At 52.9% G+C, this 16,840-nt stretch overlaps 1 protein-coding gene across 1 annotated transcript; it reads right to left on the bottom strand.

Annotated features, from left to right (window-relative positions):
- Nucleotides 1-2,285: 2,285 nt before the first annotated feature.
- SIGLEC11 (sialic acid binding Ig like lectin 11) lies at nucleotides 2,286-11,576 on the bottom strand. Its single transcript, XM_053659784.1, has 9 exons — nucleotides 11,417-11,576; nucleotides 10,958-11,338; nucleotides 10,558-10,833; nucleotides 10,358-10,405; nucleotides 5,639-5,896; nucleotides 5,264-5,548; nucleotides 4,958-5,054; nucleotides 4,574-4,655; nucleotides 2,286-3,123 (listed from the first exon to the last, which is right to left on the bottom strand). The coding sequence occupies exons 1-9, from the start codon at nucleotides 11,565-11,567 to the stop codon at nucleotides 2,932-2,934; spliced, it is 1,770 nt and encodes a 589-aa protein (XP_053515759.1). The 5' UTR covers nucleotides 11,568-11,576; the 3' UTR covers nucleotides 2,286-2,931.
- Between the last annotated feature and the right edge of the window lie 5,264 nt (nucleotides 11,577-16,840).

The following is a 16,840-nucleotide window of genomic DNA, read 5'->3' as shown; positions in this document are numbered from 1 at the left end:
GCGTTTAACACCACACGGTGCAGTACCGGCTGTTTACCTGGTGGTGGCGCAGCTGGCGAGGCTGCACCCGCAGCCGCTGTCCAGCACCATAATTGCAGGCCCAGTATCGCACCCCATCTCGCTAGCCCGGGAAAAGATCAAACCTCAAAAATCCAAATTATACTCTCGCTTTCGCACCCTGGTAAATTCAAAATATTGTAAATCGACCCGCCGGAAGTCTGGGACCGTCTGCATTTGCCCTTCCGCCCAACCCTCCATCCAACTGTTCATTTAGTAACCGGACCGACTCATACCACCACCACCACCACCACCCCCGCAGCTCACCCTTCCTGCCTGCCATTCATTCATCCTTCCTTTTATTCAACAAATACTCGGCAGGCACAGGCATCGTGCCGCCCGCACGGAGGATCCTGGTGAACAAGGCAAGCATCCAAGCGGCGGGAGCCGGTTCTCTGTCCCCCACACCTGGACTCTGCCCCCAAATGGAACTGTGGCTTAAGTTAATCAGACGTTTCTGGTGGTGGGGCAGTAAACCATTTTTGCCCCAGGACACCTCCGAGCCTTCAGTGAAGGCAGGTGTGGTGCGTAGGCAGAAGGTCCCCGGAGGCAGCTGGGAGGGACGGGTTATTTCCTTTTGCTTAGGAAAAAGGCTTATTCCTAAGGCAGTTATGAGTGAAATCCCTGCCACATGAGGCCTCAGAATCAATAGCAAGCATTTGCAGAGACTCTTAACTGGCGCTAAAAAAAGCGAAGTTTGTACCCTTGCTGGTATAGCTCAGTGGATTGAGTGTGGGCTGTGAACTAAAGGGTCTCAGGTTCAATTCCCAGTCAGGGTACAGGCCTGGATTGCAGGCCAGCTCCCAGCAGAGGGTGCATGAGATGTAACCATATGTTGATATTTCTCTCCCTCTCTCCTTCCCTTCCTCTCTAAAGATAAATAAATAAAATACTTTAAAAAGGACATTACATTACTTGGGCCCTGGCTGGTGTAGCTCAATGGATTGAGCACGGGCCTGTGAACCAGAGAATTGCAGTTCGATTCCCAGTCAGGGAACATGCTTGGGTTGCGGGCCAGTTCCCATATTCTCTCCCTCTCTCCTTCCCTTCCCCTCTAAAAATAAAATAAAATCTTAAAAAAAAAAAAAAAAGACATTACTTGGGCCAGGAAGAGAAATTCTGAGTTGAAGTGGGTAATTATCACAGCATTTCCATGATGGTCTTTTCAAAAAGATTTTATCCCTGGAAGCATGTGATTCTTTCACATCGATGTCCCTAAATACTCTCTACCCACCTGGGGACAAGTGGAATCATCTTAAGGAAATAAGAAATGACAACAAGCCTCTCATTTTGTCAGTGGGTACCATATTTTTTTACCATGTTATTCCATTTTTTAAATCTTAAAAAATATATTTTATTTATATTTAGAGAGAGGGAAGGGAAGGAGAAAGAGTGGGAGAGGAACATTAATGTGTGGTTGCCTCTCATGTGTCCCCCACTGGGGACCTGCCCTGCAACCCAGGCATGTGCCCTGACTGGGAATCGAACCGGTGACTGTTTGCCTCAGAGGCCCATGCTCAATCCACTGAGTTACAGCAGCCAGGGCTAAATCTTTTTTTATTGTATTTTTTCCCATTGCCATTCAGTCCCCTTACACCCCGCTCCCCCAGCAATCACCGCACTGTTGTCCATGTCCATGAGTCCTTTTTCCTTCGGGCATCATTTGCAGAAGTCGCTAAGAGATGTAACATAGTCCTGCAGCTTGGCAAAGCCAGTTGTGCTTGAAGGTTGGAATCCCAACCCATCAAATTTGAAGAGCGGTTATAGTACAAAGGTGTTAACTTTAAAATATATATTTTCTTTACTTTTAGAGAGAGAGAGAAACATCAATATGTGGATTCCCTATTGTGCGCCCCCTACTGGGGACCTGGCCGGCAACACAGGTATGTGCCCTGACTGGGAATGGAACCCGCGACCTTTTGATTGGCAGTCCCGCATTCAAGCCACTGAGCCACTCCAGCCAGGGCACAAAGGTGTTAACTTTATGCCAAAGCCTGTTCTCTGTGTTGGTTCGGCGCACTGGTGTTTTCCTGTTAATGGAAACTGTGGGGAAAACTCAGTGGATGAACACTGAGTCAATGCAAAAGCGAACAAAATAAGTTGGATGTGACCACTCTAAAAACTAATTCCAAAGTAAATGGAACATGGATTGTAACGGCGAGGAATTTTACAAGCAAACTCTGCAAAAAGAAACCGTTAAGGAGAACCAAAGTGTCAGGGGCATAGAATGAAAGAAAGAGGTGTGTAATTAGATAAGCTATCAGTTCAGATCATCAGTGAGCGATTTTGTGTGTGTGCTACAATACACAAATGGGGTTTGTAGGAAGCTAGCTCCAAGAGACCTGCGTGCAGCGGCCATGCCCGGGAGGTGGTCCCTGTGGAGGGGAGGGGTCGCAGGCACGTGGGGCGGAGCTGCATTGAGGCCCAGCGACAGCCTCGCCCAGGCCTTCAGGGAGGCCTGGAGCTGAAACAGCCCTGCAGAGTGGTCCCCATCTCAGCCAGGATGCCCGTACCCTTATTCCAGGCGGGCTGCTCTGAAAAGACGCGTGAGCTCAGGCGCGGGGCGCGCTCTGCGCACGCGCACCTGTCCGGCGCTTTACTGTTCATTGTTGCCTCAACCCTCTGCCACAGCCCTGCAAGTTGGGTTTCCAGTCCCCACGTTACGAGAGGAGACTAGGAAGTGACGGGCCGTGCTCAAACTCAGGCTCCTGATTGGCGATGGGGCTGAAATTTGAGCCCAGTTCCGCCCATCACCACACCACTGGGACACCCTTGCAGTAGTCCTTAGCTCGTTCTCCGGAGTTGTCCCTGACGTCTCCCTTCCCGGAGAAGCCCTGGGTCTTCCAGCCACAGGTCGCCGGAGCTGGGGGGTCCTTATTCGCGGATCTTGATCTCTGCGTACTCGGTGGTGCTGGTGGCCTCCTGGTCCGGACGCTCGCAGGGCCTCAGCTCTTGGAAGCTGAGCGAAGCGTAATGGAGCTCGTGCTCCTCCCCGGAGGTGGGCGCGGCCGGCGCCGGGCTTGGGTGGTCTCGGTGGCTGCCTGGGAGGCACTTATGCTGGTAACCCTGAGTGGAGAGGAGGAAAGGGGGTCAAATTAGGAGAATGGGGGCTGGGAGACAGCAAGGGACCTGGAAACTGACTAATTTGCTCAGTTTGTGATTAGCTTCGTTTCCTAATCTAATCACAAACATTGGTGGAGCCCCCATTCATTCATGCAGTCAACAAATATTTGAGAGTAATAATGTCTAGACCTTAGTAATCAATTGCCACTCTCCTAGATCCCTCACAACGATCCACTTGGGTGACGCTATCGCTATGCTCCTGTATCAGGTGGAGAACCTGGGGCTAAGTAAATACCCCCAAAAGCACACACCGAATTGTTGGCATGGCCAAGGTGCGTGTATGGTCTCTGGCTTCAGTGCCTGCTGCCTTGTGGGACAGCTTCCCTGTGCCAGGCCCTGCATATTCATTGGGGAACAAAGCGGACACCATCCCTGACCTCCCTTTGGCTTGCAGTAGGGGAAGCAGCCATTAAGGTAGTAGTCAATTATATTACTCTCTAACTGCAAATTGCATGGCGGTAGGAGAAGGGCAGGAACTTGCTCAGATCTGGACTGCCCTCAGGAACCACTGAGCATTTCAGAGGTTCGAGCAACCGCATTTGTGAAATTATCTTATGAACCCTCCAAAGTATATCACAGTGAAGGGCTAACCTCGCCCAAAGAAAAGCTTGGCCCTTTGCCCCCAGCACCTGGGAGAGAACCTCCAACTAAGCCCTTGGAATGTCCTGCCTGACAAGAGTGTCTTTGCTCCTCTGGGACCTGGGGCCACACCAGGCAGCCCATGTGAGGGACGGTGAGGGCCTTGGGGCATGTGGCATTGGCTGGACCACAGCAGGGGACAGAGACTGAGTCCAGCTACCTGGACGGTCAGCCCTGCCTCCCTGACCGACGACCCCCAGTTAAAACTGGACACTGAGGCCCAGGTGGGCTTCCCAGGTCGGGGTACCCTGTGTGTTTCACACATCGCTGCTGGGAGAAGTAAGTGATGTAAGGAAGTAATCAGCCCCTTGGCTGATTTCATCCCGCGCCTTCGGCTGTAATGAGCCACAACTATGAGTGAAACAACTTTTCTGAGTTTCGTGAACCCTTCTGGTGAGGTATGGAACATGAGAGTGTCTTGGGGACCCCTAAACTTGTAGTAGACAATTTTGGGGGGGATCCCTCGACATCCTGTGCTGGGGAGGAGAGATAGGAAGGAGAAGGAAAAGGGGCTGCGAGGGCAGGGGGGACCCACTAGACCGGAACACATGCAGTGAGATGGACAGGTCCTTGGCTCTGGGAGAGGAGATGGGGAGCAGAGGGGAGGGGGATACCCCGGTCACTGGCCTGGGTGACTGAGTTGAGGGGGACCCAAGAGGAAAAGCCTATTTGGGGCACGATGATCACCTTAAGGCATCAAGACAGAGGAGGCCATGGACACCCCAGAGAGGCGGACAGAGGGCCCATGACTCACCCGGGAGGTGGGACCCAGCCGGGAGGGGGCGTCCTTCCCACCAGCTGCAGCCTCAGGTGCATCCTTCCTGCGGGTCTTCACTCTGAAGGGGAGGCCGGGACCTTTCAGCAACCTGCCAGGCTGAGAGCTTGGAGTGTGACCACTGCCCCCCTGCCGAAGAGGCTGGACGGGCTGCCCAAAGCCGGGACCGGGGGACACACCTAGGCAGATGACTTTTGTAATGAAAGCAGGTGTTCTTCACAGGTGGCTGGGGTCGAGGTGGGAACCGACCCTGCTCTGGTCTTGCAGCCTGGGCCCCAGGCCAGGGGGGACCAGGCGTCTGAGATTTCAGGACCTAGATCCCCTCCCACCCCTGCCTCGCCCTCCCTCCGGGGCCACACTCACTTGAAGAAGATGAAACCGAGGCAGAGGCTGAGCAGGCCAGCAGCACCGGCTCCCCCCACAGCCCCCAAGAAGAATGCTTTCCCCAGCTCCGGCTTCCCTGCAGACCAGTGGGGTTTGGGGTGACTCCCCAGACCCTGTGCCCCTTCCTCCCGCGGAGCCTGAGCTCTCCCGTTCTTACTGGGCTCTGCCCCCCACCACTCCCTCTCTCTCGTCCCTTCCTGTCAGGCTGCAGCCGCTCTCCCAGCGCCATCCTCCCTTTGGTCCCTTCCTTCCTCCCTCAGCCTCCGCCCCCAGCAGGCCCCTGACCTGGCAGCAGCAGGACACTGGCGCTCTGGGCCCCGTGGACATTCTGCACCTCGCAGCTGAGCCTGAGGCCGGCGCTGAGCCCCGCGCGGAGGCTCAGGGAGCTGTTGGCCCAGGGCCCCTCTGAGCTGGAGGTCACCGTGTAGGAGGCATTGCTGTGGTTCCCCTCCAGCAGCCTCTCCCCCAGCCGCCAGCGCAGCGAGGGGGCCGGCTCGGCTCGGGAGGAGCAGCTGCAGCGCAGACCCTCGTCTTCCCAGGAGCAGGAGGTTCCCAGCAGCCGTGGGGGGTCTGTGGGGAGCGAGAAGAAGGGTCAGCGGTACCTCTAGGCTCCCAGGCCCCAGGTGCCCTGCCCCCAGGTGCCCCCATCCCCCCACTCACAGTGCACCGAGAGATGCAGGGAGACGCGCAGAGAGCCCCGCGGGTGCTGAGCCTGGCAGGAGAATTCGCCTTCATGCTGGGACTCCACCCGGGACAACTGCAAGACCCCGGGGTTCCAAGGCTTCAAGGGGCTCAGGGTCCGGCTGCCCCGGGCCCAGCTCAGGGTGGCGGGAGGGTTGCTGTCCGCGACGCAGAGCAGGCCCAGAGAGTCCCCTTCCCGGACTGGAAGAGATGAGCCGTTCCCCACATATTCCAGCTCTGGGGACAGGGAGAGAAGGGCAGAGCTGAGCCCAGGCCTGTAGCTCGCGACCGAACCTTCTACCTATTTCTCCTTCACTTTTTTTAAGTGTTAGTTATGAAATGTTATGTCTACAACTTAGTTAAAGATTTTTTAAATTATTATTTAGAGGGGAAGGGAAGGAGAGAGAGAGAAATATCAACGTATGGTTGCCTTTCATGCATCCCCTGCTGGGAACTGGCCTGCAACCCAGGCAGGTGCCCTGACTGGGAAACGAACCTCCATCCTTTGGTTTGCAGGCCCCTGCTCAATCCACTGAGCTACACCAGCCAGGCTTTTTTTCCCCCCCTAAGTTGGGAAGGGATCCCTACAGGTAAGTTTTGCAAGCAGCTTTATTGAGATATAATTCGCATGCCGTACAACTCCTTGAACATAGCTTCACCACGACTGATTTAGAATGTTTTCATCAGCACCCCCCAAAAGAGACCGTGCACACCTCCACACCGCCTCCCCTCCCCAAACCACCACGAACCTATTTCCTGTCTCTACCAATCTGCACGTCACATGGAAATAGAGGCAGACTCGATGGCCTCTACCTCCTTTCACTTATCGCGGCTCTTCCCAGGCTTCATCCCTGTCCGTGGCCGAATCATGTCCCCCATCTGGATGGACCACGCTTTGTTTCTCCGTCCGTCCATCCATCCGCTGCCGAACCTGGGAGCTGTGCCCCTTGGCTTCTTCCAGGAGCCACCCTGATCCACATTTCTCTCCTTCCTGAACTGCACGGTGCCCCTCCTCCAAGTCCCCAACAACAATGAAGCATCCTTCAAGGTGTCTCGGGACCTCATGTCTACCTCCTTCTCTCCTTCCCCCAGTTACCTCGGGTCAAGCAGGGCGTTGACAGGTGGCATTCCAAAGTTTGCAGAGAACCCTGGCTGGTGTGACTCAGTGGATTCAGTGCCAGCCTGTGAACCAACCGGTTCGATTCCCAGTCAGGGCACCCACTTGGGTTGCGGGCCTGGCCCCCAGTAGGGGCGCATGAGAGACAACCACACACTGATATTTCTCCCCCTCTCCCTCTGTCTAAAAATAAATAAGTAAAATCTTTAAAATTTGCAGAGGAGGAAGGGGTGTTGGGAATAAAGTCTGTGGCCCAGGGGCATCAGCTCCCTCCTGGCTCTGGTTAGAAATGCAGAAGCTGCATCGTCACAAGATCCTCGAGAAAGTCAGAGGCCACGTAAAGCTTGAGGCGCAGTGCTCTGGAGAAACGCTGTCCCCTTCGCCAGGGGAGCGTTTGAAGCGGCAACACCATGGAAAGCAAACTCGGTCAACAGCTCAAGTGCCCATCAAAGGCAAAACGGAGTCCTGGCAAAGGCAATAGACTTCCAGGAAATCCAGGAAGCTCAGAGAGTCCCAAAGAAGTTGGACCCCAAGAAGGAACACACCAAGGCACATCATCATTACATTAGCCAAGATTAAAATGAAGGAGAGAATCCTAGAAGCAGCAAGAGATAAGGGGACAGTCCTGGCTAGTGTAGCTCAGAGGATTGAGCATGGGCCTGCAAACCAGACAATGGCGGTTCGATTCACAGTCAGGGCACATGCCTGGGTTGCAGGCAGGTTCCCAGCAGGGGACACATGAGAGGCAACCATACATTGATATTTCTCTCCCTCTCTCCTTCCCTTCCCCTCTAAAGATAAACAAATAATATCTTTAAAAAAAAAGAGTTCTTCGACTTGACATTTAAAAAAAAAGAGAGAGAAAAGGGGACAGTCCCCTACAAAGGAGCTCCCATCAGACTGTCAGTGGATTTCTCAAAAGAGACCTTACAGGCAAGAAGGGGCTGGAAAGAAGTATTCCAAGTCATGAAAACCTACAACCAAGATTGCTCTATCCAGCAAAACTTTCATTTAGAATGGAAGGGCAGATAAAGTGCTTCTCAGATAAGATCAAGTTCAAGGAGTTCATCATCGCCAAGCCATTATTATATGAATTGTTAAAGGGACTTATCTAAGAAAAAGAAGATAAAAAAGATGAACAGTGAAAGGACAGAAAACTCACAGTTATTAACAATCACACCTAAAACAAAAGCAAACTAAGAGGACAGCTAGATCCGGAGTGAACCATACAAATGAAGATCACGTGGAGGATTAGCAACAGGGGAGTGGGAGGAGGAGGAGAAGGGAGGGAGAAGGTACAGAGAATAAGTAGCATAGACCTTAGATAGAAAATAGATGGGGGGGAGGGCAAGAATAGTAGGGGAGATATAGAATCTAAAGAACTTGAGACACGTGGTCATAAACTTAAGCGGGGGGAATGGTAGGGGAGGGGTGTGCAGGGTGGAGGGGAATGAAGGGGGGAAATAGAACAACTGTAATGGCATAATCAATAAAATAAAAATAATAATAATAATAATAATAATAATAAAGGAGCTCTGGCTGGTGTAGCTCAGTGGATTGAGCTCGGGCCTGCGAACCACACTATCGCAGTTCGACTCCCAGTCAGGGTACATGCCTGGGTTGCAGGCCAGTTCCCATCAGGGGACACATGAGAGGCAACCATACATTGATATTTCTCTCCCTCTCTCTCCTTCCCTTCCCCTCTAAAGATAAATAAAAATAAAAATCTTTGAAAAAATACATTAAAAAAAAAAAGGCAAAATGGAAAGCAGGAATGTGTCTCCTACACGGAGGAGCAATCCAGAGAGAGGAGACACAGGAATCACAGCAAGGAGTCCCACGGATGAACATCAAGGACGTGGGGTGGAGCCGCATCCAAAAAAGGCACCTGTGACCCCACACTAGACACATTAGCCAGGAGGTGGGAGCAACTCCAGCGTTCCACACGCAGATGCAGGGAGAAATCAGCGGGGGGGTCCATCCATGCCATGGAATAGTATTCGGCCATGAAAAGGAACTTTGTGAAGACATCACGCTAAGTGAAAGAAGCCCGATGCAAAAGAGCACGTACTGGGTGATTCCATTGGTATAAAATATTCAGAGCAGGCGGATTCACGGAGACAGAAGGCAGATTAGTAGTCGCCTGGGGAGGGAGGAAGGAGCTGGTAATAGGCACAGGGCTTCCTTTTGGAGGGATGAAAATATTTCGGAGCCAGATAAAGGCAGTGGTTGTCCCACATGGCGAATGTCCTAAATGCCACTGAAGTTCACTGTATAATGGCTAATTTTATGTTATGTGAATTTCATTTCAACTAAAAGTAAAAAAACAAAGTTCAGACAGGAGCACACATTTCAGTCTTATTCACATAAAACTTTCAACACCATGGTGAATTAAACATTGTGTAGAGATTCAGCTCTGGCTGGTGTGGCTCAGTAGACTGAGCACTGGCCTTGCGAAGCAAAGGGTCGCTGGTTCAATTCCCAGTCAGGGCATATTCCTGGGTTGTGGTCCAGGTCCCCGATGGGGGGCATGTGAGAGGCAACCACACACTGATGTTTCTCTCCCTCTCTTTCTCCCTCCCTTCCCCTCTCTCTAAAAATAAATTTTAAAAAATATTTATTTAAAAAAACATTGTGTAGAGATTCAAACATATCTGTTTTTTTTCCCCTAAGATTTTATTTATTTATTTTTAGAGAGATGGGAAGGGAAGGACAAAGAGAGGGAGAAAATATTGATGCTGATGCAAGAGAGATACATTGATTGGTTGCCTCTGGTATGTCCCCTACTGGGGACCTGGCCCACAACCCAGTCACGTGCCCTGACTGGGAATCGAACCAGCAACCTTTTGGTTCACAGGCTAGCACTCAATCCACTGAGCCACACCAGCCAGGGCAGAGTCAAACATACTTGGTAAAATTATAAGAAAAGAGTAGTATGCCCTGGCTGGTGTGGTATTCGGGTGTCATCCTGCAAAGCAAAAGGTCACAGGTTCAATTCCTGGTCAAGACACATACCTAGGTTTCATGTTTGGTCCCAGTCGGGGCAGGGGGCAGGGGTGGGGGTGAGAGGCATGTACAAAAGGCAACCAACCGATATTAGGCTTCTTCTCTTTCTTCCTCCCTTCCCCTGTCTCTAAAAACCCTCTCTCCCTCCCTCTCCAACTTCTCCCTCTAAAAGTAACGAAACAATATCCTCGGGTGAGAGGAGGAAAAAAAATAATAGTAAGAATGTGGCCATGTTCATTCCCTTGACTGTGGTGATCTTTTTGCAGGGTGTACGGATATCACATCATCACGTTCTACACTTTAAATGCACGTAACTTATCCATCAGATATACCGGAGGCGGAACTGAAGTAAAATAAAGGAAAAAAAACAGTAACGAGGTCGTGCACTGGAAAGGGGCATTTAGGAGGCTGCAAAGGGAGAGAGGCATTCTTATCCTGGGTGGTGCACGCATTTGCAAGTCGTGTTTGCACATAATGAATAGTAAGTTAAAACAATGTGTCAGCGTGAGCGGGGCGCCTGCCATCTCTGCGCCCCTCCCGGCTTTGGCCCTGGGGGAGGGGACGTCCCTGCTTACCTGTGGGGCTTCCTCGGAAGACGCTAATGGTCAGGTTTCTTGGAGCGTCTGGACAGCGAGACGCAGATAGGAACGGAGTCAGAGCCGGCCCTTCCACAGCCACCCACCCCAGGGGACACAGAAATGAGAAGTGGGGAACAGCAAAGCCTGTGCCCTTCCTGCAGCCCCCCCCCCACCCGTCATCCCGGCTCCGCACTCACAGGACACGTTGAGCGTGAGGGTCCTCTCCCTGCTCACTCTAGTCCTGGGGAAGGTGACTCGACAGGTGAGGTTGGTGCCGTGGTCCTGCGGGCGGGGGCTGAGCAGGATCTCCGAGGAGTTATAGGCCGCCTGGTCCAGTCCCAGAGGTCTGAGGACCACCCCGGTCCAGGAGATGGTGAGGGGCTCGCAGGCCCCGGGCATGGAGCACGTCAGGTGCGCAGGGCAGCCTGCCTCCAGGGGCTCCTTGACGCGGATGTCGGGGATCTGTGTCAGCTCTGCAGAAGACAGACCGGGAGGCTAGACCTCACAGGGGACCCCGGGGTGCGCCTCCAAGAAACGCAGCCCAGCCCTGAACTGCAGCGCCTCCCTGTGGTCTGTTCCTGGTATTCCACTGCATACCTGCCACGTCCACCGTGACCAGGTTACTTTGGTAACTGTGGTTCCCGGAACCGCTCTCCAGTCGGAAATAATACTTTCCACGGTGGCTCTTCTGGGCGTCTGTGATGCTCAGGGAGCAGTTGTTGTCCCCGGGGTCCCCGGAGAAGTAGAATGAAAATCTCGGCTTCCGTTTCGCTTTCTTGCTTTTCTTGTTTGTGGCCACGAGAAGGTCTGCTGTGAGATTATCCTTTTTCAGGAACCAGGAGCCGTGAGCAGGGGTCGAGTTGTCCCAGCCAACGTGGGGGTAGGTCACGGTGCAGGGCACGCGGAAGCACAGGCCCTCCTGCACCGTCACCGATTTCGGCACTTGCAGTACGTACCCGGGATCCTTCCCAAGGGACCCTGAGGGGAGAACACGGAGGCTCAGCTGCAACGTCAGCCCCCGCCCTGGCGCTGATCCCCGGCCCTCGGTCCACTCACCTGCCCATAGCAGGGGCAGAAGCAGCCGCAACATCTCCAGGGTCTCCGGCACTGGGCCTGTTTCTGGACTATTTGGCTTCTGGACCTGCCTGTCTAGCCTGGAAGGAAGCTCCAACAGGAAGCTTCTGGAGGAGATGGGGGTGGAAACCATCCAGAGAAGAGGAACCCCGGGAGCCACAGATGTCCTAGAAGAGTCTCTTGTTTGGACTTCTCCTTTCACAGAGGAAAGAAACGAAGCAGAGAGAGAATGCAGGGTCACCGGGGGCCACTCTCAGGGGCAGGGTGGTCCCAGGAATGGGCTCTTGGAGGCTGTTGGAGTGAGGATTCCAGGTGAGGTGCTGGGAGCATTCATTCATTCATTCATTCATTCATTCCCAGGCACACAGCTACTCAAAGCAGGAGCTGGAGCAAGGAGGAGACTACGACCTCCCAGCTGCCACCACCAGGGGCCTCACCTTAGAGTGACCCCAAAGCCAGGGCCCACCCCCAGGCTCCCCACGGGCACTCGGCCTCCTGCCCCCTGCCTGCCGTGGGGCTGGATCTCTAGTCCCCACAGGGTTCTCAGCCCCACAGTGAGTCGTGGGAGCCAGTCTCACAGGGCTGCACACTCTTAAGGGCCTCGCGCCAAGGGTTCAGCGCTCTGAAATTGCTGCCTTGAAATCCTTACTAATTTTATCTCTGAATACGTGTTTTGTAAGTGAAGTCTACAGGGATAAGGAGCATGCACCCGGGGTACTGGAACCTTGGATCATGCTTCTACCACCTCCACGCCTGCTCAGTCCCCTCCACGGGTCCTAGGTCCCACCTGGGCACAGAGAGGGCTGGGTCATGCTCAGTTAAGAGGGAGGAGCCCCGGGCACCCGCCAGGGTCTGCGCTGCCCACCCCGAAGTCGAGCCTGAAGAACCGAACATTACCTAACACGTAAAAAACACTGAACAAGCTCTGGCTGGTACGGCTTAGCGGGTTGAGCACCAGCCTGTGAACCAGAAGGTTGCTGGTTTGATTCTCAGTCAAGCATATATATGCCAGGGTTTCAGGACAGGTTCCCCAGTAGGGGGCGCGCAAGAGCCAGCTGATCAATGTTTCTCTTGCACAGTGACGTTTCTTTCCCCATCTCTAAAACAACAACAATACACACACACAACGCTGAACAAAAGGTGATCCATCCATACCGCACAGTATTACTGAGCCATAAAAAGGAGCAAAGTTCTGATCCGCGCTACAACACGAGTGATGCTCAAATGCTATGCTAAGTGAAAGAAGTCAGACACAAAAGGTCACACACTGTACAAACCCCACTTATATATGAAATGTCCAGAATAGGCAAATCCATGGAGACAGGAAGTAGATTTAGCGTTGCCTGGGGCTGGAGAACGGGGAACAAAGGGGGACTGTTTATGGGCATGGGTCTCCTTTTGGGGCGATAGAAAAGTTCTGGAACCAGATAGTAGTGATGTTTGCACAATACTTTGAATGTACTTAATGCCACTGCATTGTATACTGTAAAATGGTTTAAATGGTAAGTTTTGTGTTATATGTGTTTTATCACAACTTTTTTAAAACTTTTATTTATTTATTTTCAGACGGAGGAGAAGAGAGGGAGAGAAACATCAGTGGGTGTTTGCCTCTTGCACACCCCTCACTGGGGACCTGGCCCCCAACCCAGGCATGTGCCCTGAGTGGGAATTGAACCGGTAACCCTTTGGTTCATAGGCCAGCACTCAATCCACTGAGCCACATCACCCAGGGTTCCAGTGTTCCTTATAAGGATGCTAATCCTATGCATCAAAGCCCCGCCCTTATGACTTTATGTAATCTTAATTACCTCTAAAGACCCTAGCTCCAAACACAGTCACAGTGGGGGTTAGGGCTTCAATAGGTGCATTTGGAGGAGAGGGGAGGATTCAGTCCCCAGCACCGGGAGAACTCAGCATCGCCCACGTGACTCCACACCGGAGGAGAGAGGACCGGAAGCTTGCACCTGGTCTGCCCTGAATGTACCCGGTACACCTTTCCCCTTTGCAGATTTTAATTTGTATCCTTTTGATCTGATAACCCAGAACAGTTTCTCTTAGTTCGAAAAGTTCTTCCAGTGAATCACCAAACCTCAGGGAGTTCTTGGGGCTTCCAGAGCAATCTGTTCCCCTCCTGGGGCTGTGGTGCGGGAAGCCATTGTTTCCCTAAGCGGACGCTACGCGGCCAGCTGCTCGGGTCTGTGGACTCTGCAGACTGGGGCTCCGTGTCCTCGGTGCGCCCCCTGTTGGACGTGCGGTAGTCGCTCCCGAGGACTCAGCTCGTCGGGGCTGGAAAGTTGCTGACCAGGAAAATTGCTGAGTATCACAAATACATAGAAGGAAATGGGGTGAGCGCAATCCAGAACTGCACAGAAAACGCATCAGTTCCTTTTCATCTGTAACCACTTCCTCATTTCTCAGCCACGTGTCTCTCAAAAAGAAGGTGACTTTTACTTTTCCACAGGGACACCACCCCACGTCAGCAGAAGCACATCCACAACCCGTGGCCTGTCTACCCAAGGTCTTTGTGTCCCCTGCCTGTCCCTCCTCTTGCCTTTGCTACTGTACAATCCATTGCCCAGCCTGGGCCCCTGCAGAAGGGCCTAGTGGGGGCGGGCTATGTGGAGAGGAGACCCCAGGACCTGCTTTTGACCCAGACATTTGGCTTCATCTTGGTTTGAGTGAATTTTCCAGTTTCTGCAGAATTGCAAGATAGGCCCCTGAAACTGCCTTTCTTTCCAAGCAAGTAAGCTATTTTCTGCTTTTCCAATAGAGAGCGAGAAAGGATGGGGGTGAGGGAGGTCAGCTGCTGGCAGGATTCCAGGGGCCCCTGAGCACGTGGCATTGACACATAGGGGTGCGGAGGACCACGGAGTCACCCAAAGTCAGGAAGAGTCCAGTGGAAGAGAGAAACCCTGTTGTTTTTCTTCTGCAGGAGACATCACGGCCTCTAGGTCTCCTTGGCCTGAAAGGCAGGTCTGTGTGTGTGAGAGTCTTTGCACCTGTGCATCTGCCTGTGGGTGCGCATGTCTGTGTCCCTGAGTGTGTATTCTGTGCCTGTGTGTCCACGTGGTATGGGCACGTGGGCACATGTGGTGGGCATTGGAAACCAGCCTCATAGGCTAATAGTGGGAGGGGCTCTCATATCTTGGGTGCCACACTGAGGAGTCAGGTCGTTATTCTGGAGGGGGAGGAGCCATTACTGTGTTTAAGCAGGAGAATTATTGCACTTCTCGGAATGAAAACATTTGGTCCTGCGGAGCCCGTTCACCTGCTGTGCAAGACCCTGGAGTGGGGGCCCCAGCTTCTGGCCCATTCTGCACAGGAGGACTAACTTTCTCCAGGCTTGGAAGGGCTATGTCTGTACCCAATCTGGGTCACCTGGCAGGCTGACCCGGGTGCAGAAGAGCTGAATCAGCCCCTCATAGCCCATCCTGGAGCTGCTTCGGGTGGTGTTGAGGCATGAAGGTGCCTTCACCTGTTGAGCTCAGGCAAGTGAGCGGGGAGGTGGGGGGGCGAGCCTGGCCTAAGTTCCGGAGGGAGTTAGTAGGTGAGTTCCCCAGACTCCTCCCAGGGTCTGGCTGTGCTCCTGGGGGCGTAGGGACTGGGAGGGGCTCTGACCAAATGCAGGGACAGGATGTGTAAGGGTGCAGTGACAGGACATCGCCCTGAAAGAGATGGAGGGGGGGCGGGGCTGAGAGTGTTTCTTTCTCTCTCCTCCCACAGACGGAATCAAAGAAAACACTAGATTCCAGGTGGAGGATTCAAGAAAACAGCGTTTGTGATAGGTTGTCCATAGCAGGCCCTTCAAAGTGTTTTATGAAAATTAATTCACTTAGTGCTCACGACAACCCTATGAAGTAGGTGCTATTATTCCCATTTTTTTTAAAGATTTTATTTATTTATCTTTAGAGGGGAAAGGAAGGAGAGAGGGAGAGAACTGGCCTGCAACCCAGGCATGTGCCCTGACCGGGAATCGAACCGTGGTTACTTGGTTCCCAGGCCCGCGCTCAATCCACTGAGCCACACCAGCCAGGGCTATTATTCCCATTTTATAGCAGAGGAAACCGGCACAGCGAGGCTAAACAGGCTGTCCAAGGTCACACAGCCGGCTAGGGGCCGGGGGTTACTTCACCGCGGTCTGTCCCGCCCCACACTAGGCGGGAGGCCTCCCAGTACTGACGAGGTCGTGGATTTGGGGTCTTGTCTGTCCTCCCCACCGACGTGAGCCCTGGGAGCAGGGACTTTGGCACACAGAGGCGTTTAAAGAACAGGTGGAGTGAGGAAGGGGTGAATGGATCTCAGGATGGCCACATCCCTGTGACTGCAGCCCTCCTCCCTGCGCCTTGCTCCGGGATTATATTCGTGGTCAGGGCTTCTTCTAGTCCTGGTAAACGGGATCCTCGGGGCGACGCGGGAGCAGAAGGAAATCAACGCCAGGAACCGCCTGAGAAGAGGATGAAGCCGTGTACGGCCGGACACGGGCGCCACCTAGCGGGGGAGTGCTGGAAGACAGCGCGGCCGGGAGACCCGAAATGTTTGCTTTAGATCTAGGACAAAGGGACTTGGACCTGGGGTTCATGGCCAGTTTATGTGAAAATCAGAGTTCGAAGCTGGGGGCTGGCTACCAGTGGCTTTCAAATTTTTCTGGTGCACGGTAATAACTCATTTCACGTCAACAGAGTTTGACGAAATACCACTCTGTTCTGCATGGTTTTCTATTCTATTCCTTTTTAAAATCTTACTGATTTTAGAGAGAGGAAAACAGAGATTTGTCGTTCTACTTATTTACGCATTCATTGGTTGCTTCTTGTATGTGCCCTGACTGGAGATCGAACCTGCAACCTTGGCATATTGTGTCCTTAAGAGACCATGTTGGCATTTTTCCAAGTAAGGTCATGTTGATTCTTGGGATATGGACATATCTCTTGAGGGTCCACCAACCCACTAGAGACCCCCAAAGGCTAAACTACCAAGGATGAGCAAGGGTTAAACGCATGCCCCCAGTTCACGGAACAGCAGGTGTTGAACTAGAAGAAAATTGGGGAGGGGCAATGAGAAGTACCTGCTTAATGGGCAGGGGGCTTAGTTGGGGGTGATGGAAATGTTTCGGACCCAGACAGGCATGACGGTGGCACAGCACTGTGTCCTCAAAGCCACTGGGTCGCGCACTTTAAACACAGTTCTTCATCCAAAACCTAACAACAGTCCTTCCTTTTGCATGAACTGAGATAATGTGTGTAAAGTGTTTCAAGTTTGGTGCATGGTAGAGCCTCAACATTGCGGACGATGTTGAGCAACGTCCATGCCACGGCTACCAGGCCGTCTCCCATTTACCTCCCGACTACCCCTGGGAGGCTTTAATCAGGCACGGGCTCCTCCGGAACGTTAATATGTGGTTGCTTCTGA

The sequence above is a fragment of the Artibeus jamaicensis genome, unplaced genomic scaffold (genome assembly GCF_021234435.1).
Source record: "Artibeus jamaicensis isolate MK-2021 breed Jamaican fruit bat unplaced genomic scaffold, CSHL_Jam_final scaffold_804, whole genome shotgun sequence".
Classification (NCBI taxonomy): Eukaryota; Metazoa; Chordata; class Mammalia; order Chiroptera; family Phyllostomidae; genus Artibeus; species Artibeus jamaicensis.
The sequence above is the reverse complement of the archived record's forward strand: the minus strand, read 5'-3'. Positions and strand labels throughout refer to the sequence as shown.

What these genes read in the sequence shown, in the direction of transcription:
- SIGLEC11 (XM_053659784.1), bottom strand. Translation starts at nt 11,567, where the DNA reads ATGGTTTCCACCCCCATCTCCTCCAGAAGCTTCCTGTTGGAGCTTCCT. An exon ending in CCTCACGCTCAACGTGTCCT is followed by an intron (nt 10,406 to 10,557) that starts GTGAGTGCGGAG and finishes CTCGCTGTCCAG; the next exon opens with ACGCTCCAAGAAACCTGACC. An exon ending in CTTCCGAGGAAGCCCCACAG is followed by an intron (nt 5,897 to 10,357) that starts GTAAGCAGGGAC and finishes CCCTGTCCCCAG; the next exon opens with AGCTGGAATATGTGGGGAAC.